Raw genomic sequence first — 24,242 nt, 5'->3', positions numbered from 1 at the left:
CACTCCCATTTTTCATAAATTGTTCCTCTGTATGACAACAAAGGTTAAAAAGGAAGAGAGAAAATGCTACCTCCATTTATAAAGAGGCAGTTCTTTCTAAGGTGGTATTTCAAAGCAAGCATACATTTGTCCTTAAAACTCATCTTTGTCTCTTGTACCATGCAGGAAACTTCCCTTAAAAGCCCACATGAGCTCCACCTTGAGAGGAAAAAAAAGAGAACTCATCCTTTCAAAAAGAAATCTTCTCCTTTCTCCACACTCTCTTCAGTTAGGTATTTCCCTTCTCCTTGTTACTTGTCCAGAATCATAAGCTAAGAGAAGATCAATGGTCATTGAGCTATGCCGATGAAAAGAACGGTCTGGAAGCAAGGTGACTCCACAAACTGAGCTCCGATGAAGCACCTGTCCCCTCTCCCCCTTTCAATGTTAAAGGAAGTCTGTGCCTCTGAACTCCAAAAGTACACATAATTCAGTTATTTATGTTCCACAGCAGACACAAGCTAGGTAAAAATTTCTTCTATGAATGTTTTCCACTAAAAATGCAAATGTAGCTTTGATTTATTAAATATACTAATTTTTTTAAAAATTAGAAAACAACTTTAATAATTCAACTTAAAATCCAACATTCAAAATTTTATTATGTGTGGAAGTTTTTGCCACTGACATGGAACAGGGGATTTCAAGAAATACAGGACTTTTCCCACTGCAAGAACCCTGTCTGCATGTTCCTCTTCCCAGTGGCCTTTGCCTCCCCAGTACATTGCCTTTATCTCCTAGCTGTCATACTTGAGCTCAGACTGTGCATCATCACTTTTACTTGTATAGTACACAGCTTTGGTTTTGACTGAAGCACATGGAAATAACAATGCCAATTGCCTAAATAGTAGAAAATCCACACAACAAAATTCCATAAATGCAATTGTCATTGTAAAACAAAATTGGAATTAGCATCCAGTTTTTATTGTTTTTACTGAAGACCATCTAGCAGATTTATTACGGTGACTAGAGCACTAGGGAGTGCTAGAATTTTTTCAGGCTTGCTAATAACATTTCATCTCCAGTGGTATCACATGGTACCACCCACTCATACAGGCTCAATTATTTTTAAATTTACTAATTACTGAATAGCTTTGATGAGTTCCAAAGGAGTGGTGTGATTTTCCAACCCAGCTGCCAAGTCCACATGAGTACAGCACTACTATTTAGGGCTTTCAAGAAATTTGACATACTGGCATACTGTAAATAAACAGCAACTCAAATTTTTGTTAAGATGTTTAGACTGAATCTTAAGATTCAATATGAATTCTCAAACTTTTCTATTTTGCACACTTTTCTGTCCTACAGACAGAGCTCTGCATAGCCACTTCACTGGCTACTGGCAGAAGAAAAGCTACAGCTGTGATTTCCCCCCAGCTGTACCCGGGAGCCAGATACAAGCTACTGAACAAAAAGAAAAATTAAATATTAAAAATTTTCAAAAGTGAGTGTATTTTCTCTATGGACTCTCATCCAGTTAGCTACTACACCTTTCACAATTTGTCTGTCAGTACCTAGTAACTTAACCTTACCCTAAATTTTTAATCGTGGAAGAGTCCAATATCACACATGTACAATATTGCCAGGTTAGAGTTAAGATTCATTTTCAGTTCCTTCAGAAATGTAATAAGCATACATAGAGGAAAAAAATATTTCCTCTACTTATAGCCCAGTACATTTCAAGCAGGAACATATCTGAAAGCCTTGAACAGAAACTAAACCAGTTTTGAAACCTCATTATAAAAGTTAAAAGAAAAGGCCCAATCAATTTAAACACCAGACAGCACAGATGCAGAAAACCACTTCAAAAATGCAGCTCACATTTACCATTTATACCTACATGGAAAAAGATGACAGGGAGAAGGGAGAAGCGTTATCACAAATGACTTATCACATTAACAAAGAATAAAAACTGTTAATGTTTCACTTATTTTCTCTCAGTGAAAAACACTAGGAGTATGCCACTTCACATTTTAATGCAGATCTGTTTCTTAGAGAAGTTTCACAATATTGGTTTTACATTTGTTGAACACTGTGGGTTTGATTTCAAGAATTTAAAGAGGTTACCACAGAATGCCTGATTTGTAAGGAACACTTACCACGATCATACAAGACAGGTAATGTATCACACCCTAGGGATTAAAACTGCTTCTCAGAAAGCTATCAGAGATACAGATGCTTTCCTTCAACCTTCTTGTCCTGCACTCTGTAAAGTATTACTACACTGACAGATGTGTATCTCTCACTCATCTTCCCACAAAAAAAAAAAAGTGGGAGGGCAGGGACATGACAGAAGACTGTCTTGTGTAAGGGAACTGTTTCCAGCAGACACCTGTAGACCTGGTGGGTGGCAGCACAAACCACTGTTGTCTGGAACACAGAGATCCCAAATGCAGTCCCTCATTAAATGAGGTTTTTCTCTGTTCAAATGGATCCCCCATTTTTTTCCACACATTTCTGTAGACCAAACTAAATAATTTGAACTTTCATACAAATCTTAAAAAAAACCACAACCAAAACCCAATCCATTCTGAGTTGAGACCAATCATGAGCACACTCTGGCTAAGGCAGGAATTGTAGCCTATGAGCCCAAGCTAGAAAAAGCTAAGTTAGACTGAGAGCACTGTAAGAATACTTGAGAAAAGGCAGCTTTCAGGTAAGGTATGCCTCAAATTCTTTACATCTATTGGGAGGCAAGCTATATCCAACATCTTGTGAAGCTCTCACTTCTCAAAAGGAAAGAGGAAGAATTAAAAATAAAATAAAAAAAATAATCAGTGTTACTCTTACTTATCTTAATCCTAGAAAGCTCACATTCGTGTCTTGCACTTTTTTTGGTAAGCTAACATTTGCACAAATCTAATGTTTTTATTTTATGAACTTTCTAAAAGCCTCTAGGACCAAATCAAGCTCAAGTGCAAAAATATGGTGTTTGACGTGAAAAAGAGGAAAAAATGCTATTTTCTTGCAGAGCAATACTCAGATTTTAAGTATATGTATTTCAGTTCCTCTTGGTATCTCATTTGGTATACATTGGGGAAATGAGCATTTTTCCTTTGTTCTTTGTAAAGATGAAGCAATTCCATTAACTTATTTGCCTTTTATCCTCAGAGCAATTTCTGTAGTTCGCATCACATGCCAGAAGTAGATCAGAAATCTTGTATCTTCTGCCCACAGACTAGGTGATCAAACTGGTTTTAATTCACCAGTTTATGGCTTCCGACAAACCAAAGCTTTCTTCTTCATAAATGCCATTACAGCAAGAGTCAGTCCCACCAGATGAGACATACAATTCAGACTTTTGGTGGAGAAGTTTCCAACTATCCCTTTTGTGGTCTAAATTTCAGCAACGTGGGTCAGAAGAAAGAAGCTAACTCTAACTTTCATATCTCAACCTACCTCTCCAGCCAGTGCATGACTAGTTTAACCAGCAGTTTGCACCAATTTAAAATGTTTTAAGCACAAAACTATTGAAAGCTATTTTATATTGGTTTTATTTTTACATCTGAGCCAGATGAAAATAATTTGAAGACATTAACCAAATGTGTTAAAATATACACCTTATGTGATTCTACTGCCACTCTACAAGAGAGCAAGTGAAAGACAAGATACTAGAAAAACTCCTGGAAAAAAACAATTGTCCCACAGAACAGACTGAAGATAATTTTCTTCTTCCACATGTTGCTGGCCATCCCACCAGGAGAAAGAAAAAAACCCACACAAATGCAAAAATAGTAAAAGCAAATCATCACTTGCCTAATGAATATAAGAGCTTCTGAAATGACCAATTTCAAAAGTGTCTCTCAGAAAATTGAGTGCTCCTGTCTAGGGCTGTTAATCAGTGAATTATTTGCCATTCATCTCTTTTTTGTGAGAGCATTGAGAGTTCTCCTTGCACACATCATCCCTCTTGGCACAAGTCTGTGCTCCACCACTCACCTACATTTATGCCTAAGCTTTGTTTGAAGGCCTGTAAGTCTCCAAGTAAGGCGGTGAAATTATCTTAAAAGAAAAACAAAGAATTTCTTTCTAATTCCCCAACCTCTTACTGCTTATGCTGAGCACTCCAGCTCTATCTCTATGAATCTCTTTCCTAAAGTTAAAAGCAAAGGCTTCATCTAGAGTATTCTGAAATTTTGGTAAAAGTATTAAATAGAAACTGGATTATAAAGATAATTTGTCTTCCACAGGTGAATAGAAACTCCTTATCAATAACTTATAGTTAGGGTTGACCCAAGTTGAACCAGTGAAAATCCATAGTGAAAGCATTTGTAAAATGCCAGTTTCAAACCTGCCTGCTCCAAACCTGCACCCAGTTTTGCAAAAAGGCTCTTTTCAAAGCAAACAATAAAGCCTGAACCACCAGGACTGACATTTAATTTCAAACAGCTTTCCCACCTCTCTGTACATCACATGAAATTCACATCACCAAACAGCAAATAGTTATTGAAAAGGCATTATTATAATGCTCACTACAGGCAGAACTTTCTGAAGAGTTACTATCCCTTACAACACTGGCATGGACAGACATGGGTATCTCTTCTTCTGCAGTTTTGTCCTTTCTCACTGTGATTTCAACTGATCCTTACCTCCTGCATTCTCCTGATGCCTTGAATGCTCCAAGAGCACTTTTTCATACATCAAAGTAAATCTAAAGCAGAGATTGATCTTACATTATCACCTTTCCAGAAGAATTCTACTTCAAGCAAAGTACTGCTTATCAAACAATTAATTTTAATATTCCAGCAATAACATTTTTTTCCTTTATGTTCCAATCTGAAGACACGAACAAATGCAGTAATAGAACATCAACGTTAATTTAAGAGGAGATGAAAAATTACTTAATAACACTGCAGCAGGCAAATATTCTACAATAGGTCATGGAGACATAAAATTTTCAACAAATTCATTCTTGTACCACTGTATATTCCTGCTAATAGACCAGGGCACAACTGAAAGATTGTTAATACCGTGCTGCACAAACTTATATAGCAGAAAAAGAGCCAACTTTTATAGTCTCGGTTTCCCTAATCAGCAGTAAAACTGGGAAAAGAGGCAGGAAGCCTCCTACTTGCTTTCCCTTGAGCAAAGGGCAGAAAATGAGTTGCAGTTAACCACAAAATTCAACTCAATATTAAGCCTCTATATTTAATAAATGATATTAAATGCTACCATAGAAAGGTTTTAGCAAAGAAAGTTGTACTTATAGAGCCAGAACAGCACAGGCCAAAAAACCCATGACAGTAATTTGCTACTAGTTTCACTCAACCACACTCCAACTGGAAACTGCGGTACAGTCAAAAGTCAGGAAACTTTCCCTTCATTAACCCAGTTACACACGAATTAGTGTTTTGTAAAGGTGCCCACGTGTCTACTAGAACACAGTCTTTTGCTGTACATGATAAAAGGCACAATGTAAAAGGGAAGAAAAGTTTTCTAATACAAGGTAGGGGGAAAAAAAAAAAGTCAAGGTTTTGGACACAGTAAATGCCATGCCACTGTAACTTCCCCCCCGCTACCCACCCCTTAGCCTTTCAGAGAACAGGGAACCAAAGAAGGTAGAAGGTGATCCAGACATATGCCAAGATGCATGCTAAAGGGCTTCCACTGAGAGTCTAAAAGCCGAGGCATGCTGAATTCCTTTCGGCTAAGCAAAAATGGAAGGTTGGGTAGAAACGAACAGACATCTCCACCCTTGCAGTTAGATGCTCACACAGGTTCTACAGCTACTCATCCTCAGACTTGGTGGAGAACGAAGAACAAAACACCTACTCAATAATTCAATCTCACACTAGCTTATGCTTTTCTTCAATTTTCAGGTCCTGAATTCCTTATAATTTCACTAGGAAAGGAGAAATGGAAGAAATTGGTTCTAATCTGGCAGTTTTAGAAAAAATTATCAGATTTTTAAACTTAGCAAATGTTATTCTAATCCTGTTTCACTAAAGGCTGATTTAAACCAAAATGTTTTATAAATTGGTGATCAAGTTTAAAGACTAATTCTCAATCACTGTTCACATTTAAACATGAAGTTTAACCCTTGTTGTTAACTAAAAATCTAAAGGATATCTACACTTATTTACAAAATAATTAAGCTTAGTATTTGTCCTGTTTTGTCAGGCATTTCTTGTTTGCTAGGTTATTTGTCTATTCATAGTTTAGGAATATATCTGAATACAAAGTGGAATTTAATAGAAACTTCACAAATACAGGAATTTAAAATTGATTACTTGGTTAAATAAAAGATTACCTCAAATTTTATTTTTTTTTAAGACATGCTTTGTATTTATTTAGAGGTGCTACTACTGTTAGCAAAAATGACTGCTTCAGAATGTCCCATCCTGCATGATATTCCTTCCCAACACCTCTGTTTACAGATTAGAGCAAAGAGGCCAGGAAGCTAATTGTCATTCTTACTGTTTCACAATTTCATGTTAACCATTAAAATAATTAAAAGAAGCAAAAATTAATAAAATAGTTTCTCTGCACTTCCAGAAGAGGTTACTCTAACAGCTTAGTTTAGTATTTCCATACAAGTGCTTAGTCACTGACTTCTATAACTTCATGCCTCATCTGCTCGGTAAAAGCTAGCTGATTCAAAAGAACATACATGGGGTCTGGCACATCACTGAGGTCAATTTCTGAAGGATTATTTTGATTAGGAATGTGACAAGTTAAAGTTCTACAAAGTGAAGTAACTTCTAATGGGAAATATTTAACATACAATTCAGAGTAAAAAGTAACTTCAGAGAGTTTACATATAGCACACCTATCTAGAGAGAACATATATACTTACAAAAATGCATGTATACTTATATAAACACAGACCAACATTTTAGCTTATTTCCCCACTAAATATATAGACACAAAAAAGATATGGTACAGATCAAGAGATCTTTACTCCTGACTGTCATAGAGCAACACTGTAGGGAAGAGAAATTCTAAAGAAATTCAGTACTTTTCTACACACTGAAGAATATTTTAAAAACCTATTTAAACAAGAGCACTCAATCTGGCATTACTCAAGCATAGTCTAAGAAGATGCAAGACTTCTGGTTGATAACGCAAGCCTTGAAATGCCATCCACACACACATTTGTAATGGGTAAACATATTAAAAATCTGTTTCAAATTTTGAAACCTCTAGAAACCTCAGTTTTTCTTCTTAACTAAATGGTTATAATATCCATGAAACGGATTCTAATCAATTTTACTAGAGTGCAGAAAGGGTTACAAACTGTTCTTGTTCTTCACAGAAATCATCTTCAACTTGAATTTATATAAATTATGTGTCATCACACCAATAAGATTATCTGCTTAACTACTTTTTTTTTTTTAAAAAAAAAGCATCTAGACTCTCATTTGAAACCTTGGTATGCCTAACTATAGAACAAGCTGCCATAATAGCATACAAGGTTTAGTACTTGGATTATTTTCTGAAGTCTCCTAAAAGGAGACACACTCTTAAGTCCTACTGACAACATTTTCAAAAGTGAGCGAGCCACAAGTTTTCCTTCCCTGTAGGTTAAGGTATAATTTAATTTCTCAGGTGTGTGTGTATGGGAAGAGTCATAACTGACTATTCATTCTTTCTCTACAGGGAATTACTTAGTGCAGCTTGCTGTGTGGAAGAGAAAACGGTTTCAAGTTAAAAACAAAACAATTACTTCTGCTCTCCTGTAAATGGACATTCTGCACTTTGCTACAGTACCTACAGAAAAGGCCCCAGTAAATATCTTAAAATTCCTCTCACCGTTTACTAGGTCATGGTCAGCAGAACACAGAGTTGCTCACAATGTCAGATGTTTATGCAGTACTAAATCCCAGTAAATATCTTATAAATCAAGAGCAAAATAGCTTTCATTCTGTCAAAAAGAGCTCAAGTGGTAACAAATACATGAAATCTGACCTTTACATCAAAAAAGCTCTTTTGGTTACCACCAAGAAAACAGGTTCTGTTACAAAAGCTTCCAGCACTCTGCATTTCTAAACCTTTTTGATGAATATTCCTGTATATTTTCCCCAAACTAAGGCACACCAAGATGAAGAAGGGGGGAAAAAAAAAAAATATGGACTGAAATGCACTGGAGACCTACTTCTATCCATAGCTACCAGATATAGTGATTTGGAGAATACTGCTAGCCACCTTGATTTTAGATTCAGAGACACTTTTTGTCAGTTCAGTTCTTCATAGATTCAAGACCCCAATTAAAAAAAAAAAGTTATTCATATTGGGACCCATCTAGTTACCTCTGACTAGCCGCAGTTATGCATCAGCCATGATTTTCATGTGCTTATTATCAAAACAAGTGACTGCTTGTTTATCTTTAATTAAACCCTTACAGTTAAAAGTTTCCAGTCATACAGTAAATTTAACTTTTAATATAATAATTACAGACACTAACAGAATAAAGACTAATATTTGAGCTATTTCTAATCATTACCTCACCTTTGTCAACTGGGTAGATGTCAACATCCATTAAAGGCTTCTGCATTTCTAGAATTATTTGTATCTATCACAGTTTTCTCTAGATACTACTGAGTCTCATTAAAAAAAAAAAAAAAAAAAAAGGAGTCAGCATTGTCAAAATTTAGCTTTTAAATTGCTGCTTAAAACTCCTCAGTAGACAGCAGTTCCACTGAAGACTTGAAGTGATGCACGGACTTTGCTGAGGCACAGAAAATGTCATAGTGAAAGAGTGCACTCACCTATGCTGGGATCAGCTTTCTATTTCTTCACATATTGCAGGGCAGGACATGTCAACAGAGGTGAACAAAAGCTTGTCTATTAAGAGCAGTAACACTATACTAAACATTGCGAAAAAACACAATGGTAGATAGCAAAATATATTCCATTTTCAGCCTAGAAATGAGCCAGACTCTGGTATTTACCTCTACAAACACCAGCTAAAGTGTTGGAGGGTTGTTTTTTTTTCCCCTACTCTGAAGCAAAACAACAGGCAGAAGGCAAAAACCCACAACCTTTGGTTAAGAGAGCAAAGCCTGTAATTTATACAATTACCAATGAAGAAATGCGTCTTTTACTGCTGATTTAGCTCACTGTAAACAACTTTCACCTCAGATACAGAGAATTTAACTGGAAGCAAGCGAATACCAAGTCCACTTTGAGCAATCCTAAAGTATTTGGGATGCACAAGTTTACTTTGATCATTTCTAATGTTTACAAGCCCCCAAGACATCTATTGGCTGTTCATAACGTGCTCCCCATTTACATGGGACCTTTCCATAGGTCAGGGGCAGAAATGACACAACCCTAAAATATCAAAGCTCCTGTTACTTCAGAACTGAGATCAAATACAAAAGCTGCCAATTTTGCTGAATTGGTAATGTACATGAATGTACATAAATACAGAACAAAGTTCAGAAAGCTCCAAGGTTTCCTCCTTATACACTAAGTTCATTAACATTGCTCATCATTAGATTTATGCGTTCACTTATTCAAGTAAGAAACAGCTATGCTGTGGGTAACATTAGTAGTTAAAAATATACAAGCTAGCGTCTCCCTCCAAATTTGTCCCATGAGAAGACTTAACGTAAAGGAGAGAGAGAAATCTTGCGTGATGCTTTGAAGACCATTAGTAGAGCTACTTTGCTCTTTTCTGACTGCAACACGAAAAGAGCAAACTCAGAAGGTGGACTCTTACAGAACACTACTCATTCAGCTTCAGCACTTCTGATCACAACTGAGAGCATTTGGGTCCAACTTGTGACCAACTTATTTTAAATTATTTTCACAATGCATGCAAACAATCACGGAACTTCTCTTTTAGAGGACCCTTAACTTGCTTACTGGAGACAATGAATGAAGTTCAAAATGTGCAATCAGAATTTTATAGAAAGCAAAGCTCCTTTCTGCTAGACTCTTGACTTCATTTTAACCCCCAGGAAAATTCTGAAGAGAGATCAGAGAAAACTAAAATCTACCCACTGTCTCTGCCACAGAATTCCCATGTGACTTTTTTAAGTTCCCCCAACTCATTTATTTTCAGGATGTTCAAATAGGTATTCCTGGGTCCTCACTAGCAGAAGCATTCAATACCCTTGCGGTTCCATAAAGGTAGGGAGATCTATACTTTCAATGTTTGAGGCACCATAAAATTATACGCTTTGGGAGAGGGAGATTAAGAAAGGACTACTGTCCCAAGGCTTCTCAAAGTTGCTGTCTAATATCTGTGGATGTTTGACATTTGTGCTTTTCTTATCTATGTATAGCGAAGACGAATATCACCACCTCAACTCACAGAAATGTCAAGATGGTAAATTACTTATTTTCTTGAAGCACTAGGGGGCTAATTAGTTCTCTAAAGAAATTCCATAAAGAAAATAATTATTCTCTATTCAGGTCAATGTGCAAATGCTGTAGTAAGAAGATACAGGGCATGACGACACGCCTTATATTGCTTCCTATTCAGTACAATGAAGAAGAGTACAATTCTGTGGAAATATCCCTATAGTGTTGCAATTAAAAACATGTACCTTATTTCTTACTTAATAGTGAGGGAGGTTATTAATTAGAAATACTAATGCCTGTGGTGCATGCAGAACCCTCAGTGTCTTCACATCAGGACAGAGTATCTGTTTAAAGGAGACCTTTTCAGTAAACAGAGCTTGCCTAGATGATATTTAATGACCTGTGATTTAAACCAGGAGATTAGGCCAGTAATGTTATGCTTTCTTGTACTCTTTCTTGTACTCCTTTTAGCATAATTAAAAGACAGTTATAATACATACACACAGATTGGATTAATTATTATGGCACCATAACCTGTCTTGTAATTTTCTAAATCTTCAGCGCCAGATTCAGTCAACAGTCTATGCCTTCTGCAAAGGAAAGGAACAAAATCTTACATGTTAAGTTACTAGAGATGCAGATATTTTGGGTATCTTTTCAAGAAAGGCCTTATCTACAGTCCTGCAGGCTTAGAGATCTCCAGTGTAAGATACCCCCTTCGCTCCTCTGCCATTACAGAGATTCATCTGCTTACAATTAACATTAGTCAGATTCCTGCTAGAAACTATTTTAGCCTACTATTATTCTCCCTGACTAATAATTAAGTGATATTTTTATGTGATCACAAGAAAAAAAAAATATTTAAAGAGGGATTATTTTTCCCCAAAGCTTGCAAATTAGCCCAACAGTTTAAATGTTAACTTTTAGAAATTCTCTCTCATTCAATGTAAAATACTAACTTCTACATCTCCGAAGAAAGTCATTGTACTTTTCACTTTCCATCTAATTAATACTACATGTAAACTCACTCATAGACAATGGGGTTTTTTTTAAAAAAAACGCACAATAAGTTTATAGTTGTATTGATTAAACCTGCATGAGCAGTTTGCCCTCTGGTGACTAACTTTGTGAGAACATACAAGATTTATAATAGATATATGAAGACTGGTATGAATAAAGAATGACTGGAATGTTTGCAGGCTCCAGAAGAAACAGCATTAAAAGGTTTAAAAGAAATGGTATGCATTAATTGCAACAGCACAATGTGATTTCATTCAAATTAAGAGAAGCAAACAGAACTAAAGATAAAGTGTCAAGATGATGAACAGAACTGAACTTGTAGAATAGCCACATACTGGAAAGAAGAGAGCCGAAATTCCAGAATTTTGCCTATGACTTATAAGGGCTAAGACAAAATAAAGAAGCAAAAGGTCCCTCACAGCATCCATTCCTCGAGGGTATAAAAGGCAAGTCCAAAATCAGCTTGTCAGCACAGTGAGGGCTCAATCGTGAGAACTCCTTGCTCCATGTCACAAACAGGTGATGTTGGCCAGAGTACTCAGACATGAATTTTGGGGCTTGAGAGCATATGGGTGTAAAAGTATAAACAGACAAAATCAACTTAATTACCAATTTTGTGAAATTCCTCCTCCATAAGATCAGACACTATTTTTTTACGCTAATTTTCTGCACTAACACTATGCTAGAGTTGGGGGGGGCGCTGTGTGTGAATCTGCATTACATACCACCAAAGGATCAAGCTTCTATCCCAGAGTTTAGGCAATTTACTCAGCCTGAGAGCCTTGACTAACTTTGCAGACAGCCAATTTCCATTTTAATATTATACATGCTAATGGCATGCTTAATTCCAGCCTGATTTGGAAAAGGAAAATACAGATATTGTTCCTTTTGTTTCCCAAGTTAGGGCTCTAGATTTATCTCAGCTCCTTAGATAACCACTGTTACTGTACTGAACATCATACATATTTTATCTTCACAAACATTCCAGTGAAGCAGGGAAATATTATCATCTCTCAGTAACTGATGAGGAACAGAAGCAGAAGACAAAAAAGGCAACTTGTCTAGTATCACAAAGAAATGCTCCCTGACTGGGAAAAGGAAACTGGGTCTCAAGTTCCTAGCTAGCTGTCTCGCTGCTAGATCACATTCCTTTCATATAAAATGGAGAGACAACTGAAAAGTCATCAGTTACATTTTGTTCTATTATCCAGATTACATTTGTCCTGTACACCTGCTTACCTAACAGCTATACTTCCCTTACACCTAGATGCTGAGCTAAAAGGTTTTCACAAGAGAGATTTTTCTTGGTCTTGTCTTGCTTGTGTATGTGCAAGGAGTGTTGAAATGTTGTCCGAGTCAATCACCATGACTCTTCACCTAACTTCTTTTTCGGTGTCCTTAGCTGAAGGTTTTTGGTGGACAGTAAATTCTTCCCTTTGAAGATGCACAAGCATGTAGAACATGCAAGTTAGAGTGAAGAAAGAGGAAAAGAAATGTTGGGGCTGGAATGCAAGAAAGAATTGCAAAGTAGAGTTAACTTCTAAAATCGTTGTTGTGTCTTGCTTGAATTCACCAGGAAGTTCAGTTAGTGTAAAGACCAGTAGAATGCTGGATAATTTCTGCAACAATCACAAATATCCATGGTCATAGAGGTACCCTCTCCTAGTTACCTCAAATTGGTAGAATAACAAGGCCTTACTTATGGTTGCCTAGCACATAACCTTAGTACTCTAATAAGTGTTGCTTCTTGATTCCTTCCCTTGCAAAATACATTTTGAAACTAGCTCTTACCACCTGGCACTCTTCCTGTCCTATCTCAGCCTCTTGGGTAGCAGCACAAGGGGAAGGAGAAAGGTTAGCTGCTAGTCCTGTACAATTTTTATGTGGCATTAGTGATTAGAATCCTAGAAAACATGTAGTCAACTCAACAGCTATCCTCCTGCGTTCCTAAATACTCCCCATGTAGTACTACATAACACATCTCCAATGACAAACTAAATTTTATGTGCAAGATGAAACATGAATCTGCATCATATTTCTCAAAGTAACGAGTTGAATGTTTCTAAAATGTGCTCACTGATACTGACCTCTCTTCTCAGAGAGAAAGAGTTAAATATCCTTTTATTCCCTGAAGGCTGCTGGTCCCACGCAGAGGTGCCATGTTTTATTTAAAACATGCTCTCTCTCAGTAACCACTTGTTCTAATTGGCAAGGCAAGGCTGGGTCCCCAAAGCACATAGCTCGTTACATTCAGTTTGGATTACAAAAACACGATGAAACAAACTGCATCGAAATGTACAAATTAACAGCTCAGGAGTGCACGACACGGACATGGAATTAGATTGTAATATGGAACAAACTCCACAGGGAGGCTAAGGAACAAATCACTAGTGTCTCTATAAACTATAGAAGGTTTCCAAACGAGCAAATACACAAAACAGAGCACAGACTTTTCTATATATCAAGCAAATTGCTAAATGGAAAAAAAAAAAAAAAAAAGAAAGAAAAACATTCCCTCTCATCTTATGCACACATTTATAGGAGAATGGAGTTACAAGAAAGTTTAATAAATTAAACCTGTGGGTTGCACATTCTAAATAGGTAACGCTGCTTTCATGCTGGCAATGTGCAAACATCATGGCAATTAAGTCATATTTCTAAACAGATTTTTTTTACATCATCAGAGAACCTATACACAAGAGACTAAATTACAGCTGGTGTTTCAGTGAGTCATTTGGAAAGGTTACGAGTCAGAAGGTGAACTAGATATTAACAAAACAGAAAGAAACTGGCTTTACCATAAAGAAGAAAACATACTAGAAAACAGAGCTATGAAAAACTAAAAATAATGCAAGTCTGAGAGGAAAAAAGGGCTGAGCTCTGCTCTTTGCTTGTAGGTCAATCTGGACTATGGGACTGGCAATTGCCTGAGATAACAAAAAGCAATCATATGAAAAAATATCAATGATGACTTGTCAAAACAGAAGAAAAAATTAAATTAAGACTATTTGGCAGTCTTTTCAGGTACCCAGTACTGAGAAGAGGTCATATTTTTGTTTGAGTTTAATTTATATTTTTAACAAATGAGCCCCAGACTACTAGACTGTGAATTTATCAAGATGCAATCCAATGAAACAGCCACTAATGTTCTACAGGATAGCTTGCTGATAAGATTGACTGTAAAATGTTAAAGATCTTAATTAAAAGGCATTCAATTTTTCTAGACTCTGTTGGTGAAAAGACACTTTCAAATGTTTCTGAAAAAAGCCCCACTAACTTGAAGTTAGTAGTAGCCAGAAAGAAGAAAAGCAAAAGAAAAAACCTGTCCTATCTCAACAGACAACATTTGAGTGCCAGCTGTGAAAGAAATTCTCTTTCTGCCACTAATGATTGTACAGAAGTAGAAATACTTCATGGGTTTGTCCCCCATCAGTGCTTGCCCCTTCCCATTATTCTATGTGGGGGAAGATGAAGGAGGAGGAAAAAAGAGAAAATAATTGAGCAAATTGAACCAGCAACCCTACTACTGAACCATTGGCCCTACTGTCACCCTACGTAGCACTGCTGTGCACACAACGCCTTCACACAGCCAGGTCCCAGGCAGATGAGGGCTGTGTCTTCCATACGGCATCTTTAGTGCCTTTCGATATAACGCATAGCAAAATCCTATCAGTATTGCCACAAAGGAACATAGGAGCCCTGTACTCCACAGCTTCCATGCCATGACAGCATAGACAGAGAAAAAAGTAGACCCTTCAAATAATACTATATTCATTCAAAATGGGATCTCTATTTAACTCTTAAAACTCCAGCAAGCCTAGAAAGCTTCAGGTATCCTTCTCTCTCGTATTTCCAATTCGCCTGAATATACTGAGTACTAGGAACATGCAGCAAAAATATGCTGGATAATTTGGTTGATGGTACTATTTTGGACAGAAAGAAAACAATTAGTCCTAAGCTTAGATAATACAACTATACTTGAATAAACTCATTTTCTATTAATCTGTATTTCTCCTCCAAAATCTTAAGACAGGTTAGAGGAAAAGGAATCAACTAAAAAAAAAAATATAAATCCTTTCCCAATCCTTCTACAAAATATTACGCTGTTCTAACAACCCAAACAGAGCTATTACTCTGATCTTCACTTTTTTTTTTTTTAAAGCTGCAGAATAATGCATACCTACAGAGTAAAAAGAATCTTTGGGGTGAGCAGTGCAAATCAAGCTTATTTATAAGTGAAGCCCAACTAAAGTAAATTATCCAATTTTTTTTTCTTAATTCCTTTTCACGGTGATTGTCTTTCTCAAGCTTAGCATACATCTCACCTTTTCAAGTTTACTAATTATGCTAAGACATCTTTTCCCTACCAGCCTCCTCTTTTTAAAAATTCTTTGGGCATAGAGGAAAAGAAATTCAATGTATGCCAAACAATATTTATGTTTTTATCTGGAATGATATAGCTCTTTATTAGTAGGAGTTCTAGAAATTTGCAATATCTTTGTTGCCACTGTAACCAGCTGTACAACCTCCCAAAGAATTATTTAGCTGCAAGCCTGACTGTGTAATAAAAGTTGAAGATGAAGCTCAACTACTTTCAAGTGCTAGCCAGTGAGCGCTGGTTTTTGCAGCAAGCAGTCCATGTACTTCAAAACACAAAGGCAGACGTGAATACAGCAACAAATTCTAGCCTAATGAAGCAACAAATTGAGGCACCGGTTTCCATTAGGAGCCAACAAAGGGAATACCATACTGAAAAAGAAACATTTTGAGTACAGATAAAGAAAACTAGCACTTGCTGCTGTTTTCAAACTTTAGAAAATGCTTGCTGCTTTTCTAGCAAATGTGGATTCACATCAAATTACAAGGACATGGAAAATACAAACCTAACAGATTTTTAATCTTTCATTTAGGAATGAAAACTTTATGAAAAACAGAAGGGCTGAATTAAGCATAATTTATCATTGATCATACAACAGGATACAGCAAAGACAACAAAATTTGAACTAGCTGCATGCAAGATGCGCCTGTTGAAATGCTTTCCAGTAAGCAAGCTGAAAGCTTGACTGAGGATCAAGTTTGCAGCTGATTAATAACAAAATCTATTTAGGCAGGAGTGCTGATTTTTGCCAGCTCATGCTTACAGTAGGTGTTATTACTGACAGACAAGGCAGCATTCTAAATAGCTCCCACGATTTACAAAGGCTGAGAGAAGAGGAAATTCAAGTGACTCTGAGTCACATAAACCCCCCGATTTTGTAAGCTCAGAAAACTCTGTGTGACTTAGCCATGACAAAATAAAGGTCTGCTCAACAAAGCAGAAGGTTAAGACGCACAAAAGCATATAACAACTCTACAGTCATACATCTGAGTTCAGGAAACAGAATAGCAAATAATCTGATACTTCCAGAATCAGATGATATATAGAAGATAATAGTGTCTATTTTTATTTTTTTTCCCCCTTATCAGAGCTTTTAAATTCAGGAGAATAAAAGATACTATTGAAGTTACAAAATTTCATAATCTGGCATAGAACTAAGCATAGGTATTGAAAATACCTATGTGGTTACAACAATATTGATTTCCTACTTGATAGATGGAGATTAAAAAAAAAAATCTATAGTTTTTACTCATGAAGATACCAGCATGTAAAAAAAAAAAATGTTTGATTTCAAACTAAAAATAAAACTGAAGAGTCAATGTCCCTAAAACTCAGAATTCTTGGGTTATATGGTTGAAGTATTTTCTCAAATTCAGTGACATTGATCTAGTGCTTCACAGAACATGAAATAAACATTGCATAGATACATTAAGAAAAGAGATGGACACTCGCTTCTAATGTTTCAATTACACCTTCAGACAGAAGGGCAATGAAATTGATTCACAAATCCATGAATATTCTAATCATCATTTTACCTTCTTCCAGTTTCCTAAGTGCATCTCTCCATGAAACCATCCACTGATGCACTTACCTTCAGCTTCACATACTACTGAAAAAGCTAAAATCCATTTCCTGCACCCCTCTTTCCAATGCTGATAGCACCATAACACAAACTCAACTTTCTAGACTGACAATCAAATGGATTAAAGGCAGACTGCATTTTTTTGGGGTGATTTAAGTAGAAACTCTAGTTTTACCATTTTCTGTATTTAAATATTTGTTCTTACTCTGTAATAGTTTGTTCTGTGACTGTTCCCAGAGGTTCCAATTAAAATTGATTTCTTGAGGTACCAGGTGTTGTTTCTGTGAATGCCTGTAGAATTCCTGCCTGAAAGAGCCTACTTTGTAAAAGTGGCTTTTCAAAAGTACTCAATGTCCCTACCTGAAGCTGATATTAAAACTTCCATAAACCTAATGGGAGCAAAGATAGATTAATAAAGAGTACTTTTGAAAAATTTCACTCATCATTGTCCTGTATTTTAATGATTCAGATCTCACAGTTTACCATACTGAAAGAAGAGAGGCTGTGGTATTAGCGAAAGATGTGGTGTCACTAAGGGAGATACTCTGGCTGTAATTTGCATTTTTTCCACTTACCAACCTATATTCTGATTAAAACCCCCACACACTTTATTGCATTTGTATTCTGGATGTGCAAGAAGTCTGAAGCAACTGTGCCTTAACCATCCGAAGAGCAAATTTATTTGAAGCAATTTAATATGTAGGATTACACTTGTACTGTATCTGGAGACTTTGAGGCATTAAGAGCATGTGGTCAGCACTGAATTGGAGACAGAATGTTGTGAAGTACTTTGCAGAAGTACAATTAACTTGAAACTATTTCAGGGAGGCTCTTGAACATTTCAGAGCCTGCTGCTTCTACAGGCCTTAAATAAAACAAGTCAGGTATTCCTTCTTGGAAGAGGCAGATCAGGTGAAGAGGAGGCAAAGAGGGCTGAAGAGGATAGCTAACTTAGAGCTCCTCTGCAGTATTTGTCAACCTTCATGTGCAAGCCAAGAACTAGCCTGTGACAAATGAACAGCAGATTTATGGTTGTACAGAAGAACTTAATGAACCTTCTAGATTTGGGTCAAAACATTGGGCTCTCCTAGGCAAAGGGCTGCAAGTATCTGTGTAGTATCCAGCACGCTCTTGCCATAGAAAGCTGAACAACTCAATCTCTAGAATAACCTGTGAAAAGTATTGCCAGGTTTAATACAGGAAAATGTACAAAGATAGCCAAAGCAAGGAATTCCAGTCTCCCTGCTACATAATCTGGTTGCTTTTACTGGTTTTTTTTTCCTATCTTTGGACAAATAGGAGTGAAAATTCAGTGAACTTATCTTGATAAGAAACTTAGAAATCACAAGCATTTGGTCAAACAAGGTGGCAAACTGACAGCCCCTGACCATTGTCCTTTGCTCCATTTCTGTACTAATTAACATCACAGGCATCGGTCTATGACCGTTTTTCCCAGTGGTTGAGGGAGGGAGGAAGGGCAGAAGCAAAGAAGAGCTCATGATCATGTATTTACAAACTTGTACATAGTTCAGAAAGCTGAAAACCCAATAAAGATAGGAAGGTTCCATGTAATAACTCATATTGCAATGTAAACCCAACAATGTTTTCACCTCTTGCTGATATGTTGTCCTTCTCCCCTGATCTATATGAAGATAATACTTACACAAATGTATGGAACTTGGACACTGTGTGTCTGAAATTATTTTTTTAAAAAATAGGAAGACTGGATTCTATCCCTTCCCTCTAAAAAAACCCAAACCAAACCCCAGTCATTTAACAAAGTTACTAACCTTTTTCGTTGTGTGGATTTCTTTTTTCTAAAATAAAAGAGAAAGGAAAGGACGGTCAAGAGAAATAATAACTCCCAATTTTCCCTCGCATACAAATCTGCTTCAATACATTTGAATTAACAACTTGCCGTATTAAAAGAGAAACAAAAGGAACCTTTTTCACATCATACCTTTGGAGCACCTGGAATGGTGAAAAGCATCTTTTAACAGCTTACTTGCCTAAAATCTTGCTAACTGTGGTGGTTCAATTTACAGAAACAAGTGTATACATCTTTCTATTTCAATACTGTGGCTGGAAACCCAGCATTAAAAATATGCTAAAAATCTTTCAGTAACATTACCAAAAAAAAAACCAAAAACCACCTTATGTTGGAATACTGACATTGAGAGGTTTTGAGTTACTACTCAAACAGAACTGGTTATTTCTATGCTACTTGTTGAAGGAACCGTAGTTCAGCTCTAAAAAGATAAGAGTAAATTTGCCTTTTTCCACAATACTTGGCTTTGTTCCAACTAGCAGTAGCTTTTTAAGTTACTCAAACTCTTCAAAAAGTCTTATTTCATTAAAATCAACAGGCTGTAAGGAAAGTCTTGAAAATTTTTAAAAGGTAAGCTTCCCCACCCCAAATCACACAAATATTTAGATACCATCTTGTATTTTTACAACAGAAAAAATGAACTTGATTGGAGGTAATGGCATTTCAGGAGAATTACAGCATAAAAGCCAAGATTTTTTTTCTTCTTGTTAAAACCAAACAAAACAACAGAAAAACCCCCAGTAAAACCAAAATAAAAAAATACTTTGCTTAATATCTGGCCTGCTGGCTGTGAAGTCTTGGGTACTCTGTTAACTCAGAATATGAGGGATGGGCCATTTTGATATGTCAGAATCAGAAAATCCACATTTCTGAGGTACACAAAAAGAGGTTTATAGTGCTAATATGAACATAACAGTTGCACTTAGCCAAATCAAAGACCTAGGAGCTTGTTTCTGACTGTGGTCAGTAGGGAAAGAGTACAATAAAGGACTTGCACTTTCTTCAATATACCCTTTCCAGTGATCCATGACTTTGGAAAACAGCCAAAGAAATACATGCATCATTTTGCTGAACAGCCTTTGACAATCTTTACTTCCCATGTGTTTGTTTAATGAAGTGATGCTGAACCCAAGATCTGAAAGTTACAAGTCAAAATATATTTTTTGTAAAAATAAATAAATAAAAAGTTTTAAAAAATTCTCAACGCTTTAATATTGTATCTGTTCCCCCAAGAGAAATTAAAAATCATGAACTATGACAGCACTTTAGTTACCATTAATAAAAATAAGTTTACAATACTAAATAATACCCCAAAAAATCAGAAAGGCAAAGCTAGAAGATGCTAAGAAGAAAAGGTCAATAGCAATTCCTACCATTTTACACAGTAGTAATGACCTTGCAATAAGGAAATAATATGTAGCAATTAGAATTAGCCTGCTGATGAGCTACTAATGGTTTAGTGTTCAAGGGCTGCAAGTTAAAAAGAAATTGAACAAGGGTGTTCTATATCGACTTTTCCATTTTTTATCCATACTGTATTTCAGAGGTTATTACAACATAAACCATACAAAATTCCAAATTACAATTCAAACATGCATTTTGAAAGCCAAATCATCCATATAAGAGCTGTGCTGACAGAGGAGCCCTGTAGTTCAAGGGTGTTCCAGAATTCCATAAACTTCAAGAACAAGGTTTGATTGGTACATTTACACAAGAGGTTCTTGATTGGTACATTTACATAAGAGGTTCTTGATTAGCAAATAAATGAAGCACCAAAGTGAGGAAAACCCAATTACACATACACACTGAAGGAAGAGAAACCCATGCACAAATCCTAAAGGAGATGCCAACAACGTGGTTTCGATAATCTAACAAAAACACAAAACCTTTTACTGCACTTACCAGCAAAGCATTTGGAACAGAGATTCATAGTCTTGCTGGACCTGGGGCAAAAATAAAAAAAAAAAAAATAGAGCTAAAAAATTCATTATATTTCTAATCAATACAGGGAAGTTTTTTGAGGGAATGAAGCAAGGGTACAGAGAGGGTGAGAACTTAACTGGCTAGGAATCAAAGATAAGTGGCTAGAAGTGGCTGAACTAGGAACAGGGGCAGGGGGAAGAGACTTTATATGGCAAACTATCCAATTTAAAGAGCTTCCAAAACATCACTTTCACACGTATACCTCATATATGAAAATAAGCTTACTTTATCATTCAGTGTATATGTTACACACCCATCATTCAGATCTTTCTATTGCAATATGATAATAATGATAGACAGGAAGAGCCAATACATTCCACTTGAATATTGGACTCCCCTTGGCAACAGCTCTGCGGGCCTGACAAATCCTGAATACAGTACAGCAACAGAGAGATTAAAGTATTGCACTTATAAGGACACAGACAGATGTGCTCTTGGAAGCCTAGCTGGAATGGCTTAAGAAGTTATTACCTCAAGCTGTTCATTACTACCCTCAGCTGCATCCAGCAGTAATTTAAAATAACCCAGCTGACTTTGCACTGACATGGCATAGGATAGTTCATACGATCCATTAGCGTGGCTCAACTTTGAGGGCAGCAACCTTCAGCTGAGAGAAAAACAGCTGGAGAACAACAGCAGCATCTTAAGCCTCCCAGATGTCTCCAAAGTGTTTGTACAATTATGCCACAAGTGTTCACCCTCGTAAAGAAAGTCAGTAGGCTCACCAAAAGAAAAAATAAAGTTAAGGCTATAGACCTCTCTGGGGCGACCAAGAAACTACCCAAAGCAATATACTTTGGGAGATTAAGTTTCTCCCAGTTTACAAAAAGTTCTCTTCTAACATCACAATATCTCCTCTGCAATGTGAGCTGGAGAATATTCTCAGAAGTTCTCCAAGTGTTGAAATGTCTTTAGGTAAGAGGAACCCAGTTTCCGTGCACACTGCCCAATATTTGATTCGTTCAGCATTCCTGAATCAGCTCCACTATTACATATAAGCATTAACACTGTCCTGACAGGTCTGAAAGTACATACTGACAGGCAAGGCTGTACCTAAACTCTCCATGCCCACAAAACCTTTTCGCCTCCTCAGAGCAGCCTCTAGCCGGAAAATACCATTTAGCCAAATTAATTGCATCTTTATCTTTAGAAATACGTATACAGAAAATAACTGATATTACCAAAACATTTGTTTTGGTAATTTCTAGCCAAACATGGATTGAATTATGAGATGATATCTGCATCTTACAACATACAAATTATAAAAACCAAAACTATTTATTATCTCAAGACAAAAATTTTGACAATTTTTTCCAAGCAATTATATCACAAATGAACACACCTATCAGAATTATAGATTCCCCCCGTCCGAGTTTGCAAATGGACATTTTGAATAACTTTCCAGTAACAAAGTAAATCCAGACTTAGTCAATCATATTCTAGTATTAGTCACATCAAAACATTACAGATGCTTTTCAATTCATGCACATTTGAAAGCTGGTATACATCAGGCTCAAGAATTCTAGAACATAGTTCACTGCAGATATGAGACATAAGCATTTGCCAGCTATAGCAAGAGCCACAGACACATGAAAGCTAGTTTTAAATGCAAACAATATGTGCACAGAAGAAAAGTTAATTCCCAGGAAAAGAAAAACGGAACAGCATATGTAGCCATACAAATACATCATCAAATTGGTATACATCCAAAGATTCAATATCTATGCTGACAGTCTGCACAGATTATCTACCTTCAAAAGAACTGCAATTAAAAACAGCACGGTGAGTCAACACCTACAGCATTAGTGTGCTGCAGTTCAGTACTCACTGCTTATGGGTTAGACCTTCTGGAGCAGCTCAATATGCCAGGCAGGAGCTTCTCTGCAAAGCCATTAAACCCCAGGGGCAGCAAAGAAAAAGAAAGGCAGAGTTCAGATGGTTCATATTGATGACATTGGAACGGGCAATGACAAATGTTTTCAGTGGTATAATCAACCATCTCAGCTGTTAAATAACAATCCAAAGCCTCATATAATATTTACTTATCAGTACACCAACAATGGAAAGCACACACACACAACATACAGCTATGTGAAAAAAGAAAAAAGGCTGCCATTTACTCATAACAAAAAAGTCAGATTTTCTGAAAGGACAGTGCTATTGGACAAGGGACTTTGAGCTCAGTAACTTCACTGTTACAGTTTCAAGGACCACTTTCTCCCTGATTCTTTTATATGCTTTTTTAAGGCATCCAAGTCAGTCTGAGGATCTCAACTTTGAGTGGTTTTTTCCCTTTTAGTTTCTTTTATACAGTCACTTATATCAATGTAGATCCATCAACATTAAACTAGAACTAAGTAAATGGCATTTTTTATTAGAGAAAAATGATCAGCCCCTTTTTGAAAGCACAATATTTAATTAGAGGAAAAATTTTACAAAGAAAATACATTAAGCAGTTTACGTATGGCAAACTTACTAGGTATTGTCTGAGATTCATGGCAACGTCTGTCAAGTAAAATATGTTTGACAGCTCTTTGTTACACTGCAAATCCCTCCTCTCATTGCTAGGATTTCCTCTTTACAGCAAACAAGGGTTCTCTCAGCAGACTTCTACAATTGAGCAAACCTGCATATTACTGTTTTCTCTATGAAGTAAATCTTGTTAACCACATACTGTTTTGCATTAAATGCTTCCCAGTGACTCCAGCATTCACCAGAAACTCTTACTGCCAGCCAGGAACACCAAAATATAAAATTTCTTTGCTCTTGAAAGCCTTTTCAAATATATCATATATCTGTAGTATCTGCTATTTATTGAGGTAATTTTATTTGAAATACTCAAAGCTTTAAAGCATCAAACAGTCCTAGTCACGACACAGTCTCCCTTCCTTCCACTTAATAGGAAAGAGATGGTCACAGCAGCCAACTCTACTTATAGCAGGTGACTTTTAGGGAAAGCAATACATTTCAGATTTCTAGAAACATACAGTAAAATGATGAGTGTAAAGGTGAGTAAGGCACAGTGGACCTACAGTTCAAAGTCAGTCCTGGCAATGAAAACTGCATGTTGTAGACTACAAGTCTTTGGGCTGACACCCAACATTTCTAACCACTTCTGTTGCAGTTAGGTTGGGGATATTGGACATGCTTATGAATCAGTTATC

At 36.5% G+C, this 24,242-nt stretch overlaps 1 protein-coding gene across 1 annotated transcript in view; it reads right to left on the bottom strand.

Annotated features, from left to right (window-relative positions):
* The window catches only part of ZFAND3 (zinc finger AN1-type containing 3), a 135,629-nt gene that overhangs the window by 80,239 nt on the left and 31,148 nt on the right, over positions 1-24,242 (bottom strand). Inside the window, 2 exon segments of the mRNA XM_075749007.1 lie at positions 19,058-19,084; positions 20,998-21,038. Of these exon segments, the coding sequence (XP_075605122.1) occupies positions 19,058-19,084; positions 20,998-21,038 (68 nt within the window).

Source organism: Balearica regulorum, chromosome 3, assembly GCF_011004875.1.
Source record: "Balearica regulorum gibbericeps isolate bBalReg1 chromosome 3, bBalReg1.pri, whole genome shotgun sequence".
In the NCBI taxonomy this organism is placed as follows: domain Eukaryota; kingdom Metazoa; phylum Chordata; class Aves; order Gruiformes; family Gruidae; genus Balearica; species Balearica regulorum.
Note: the sequence above shows the minus strand (reverse complement) of the source record. Positions and strands in the feature narration are given on the sequence as shown.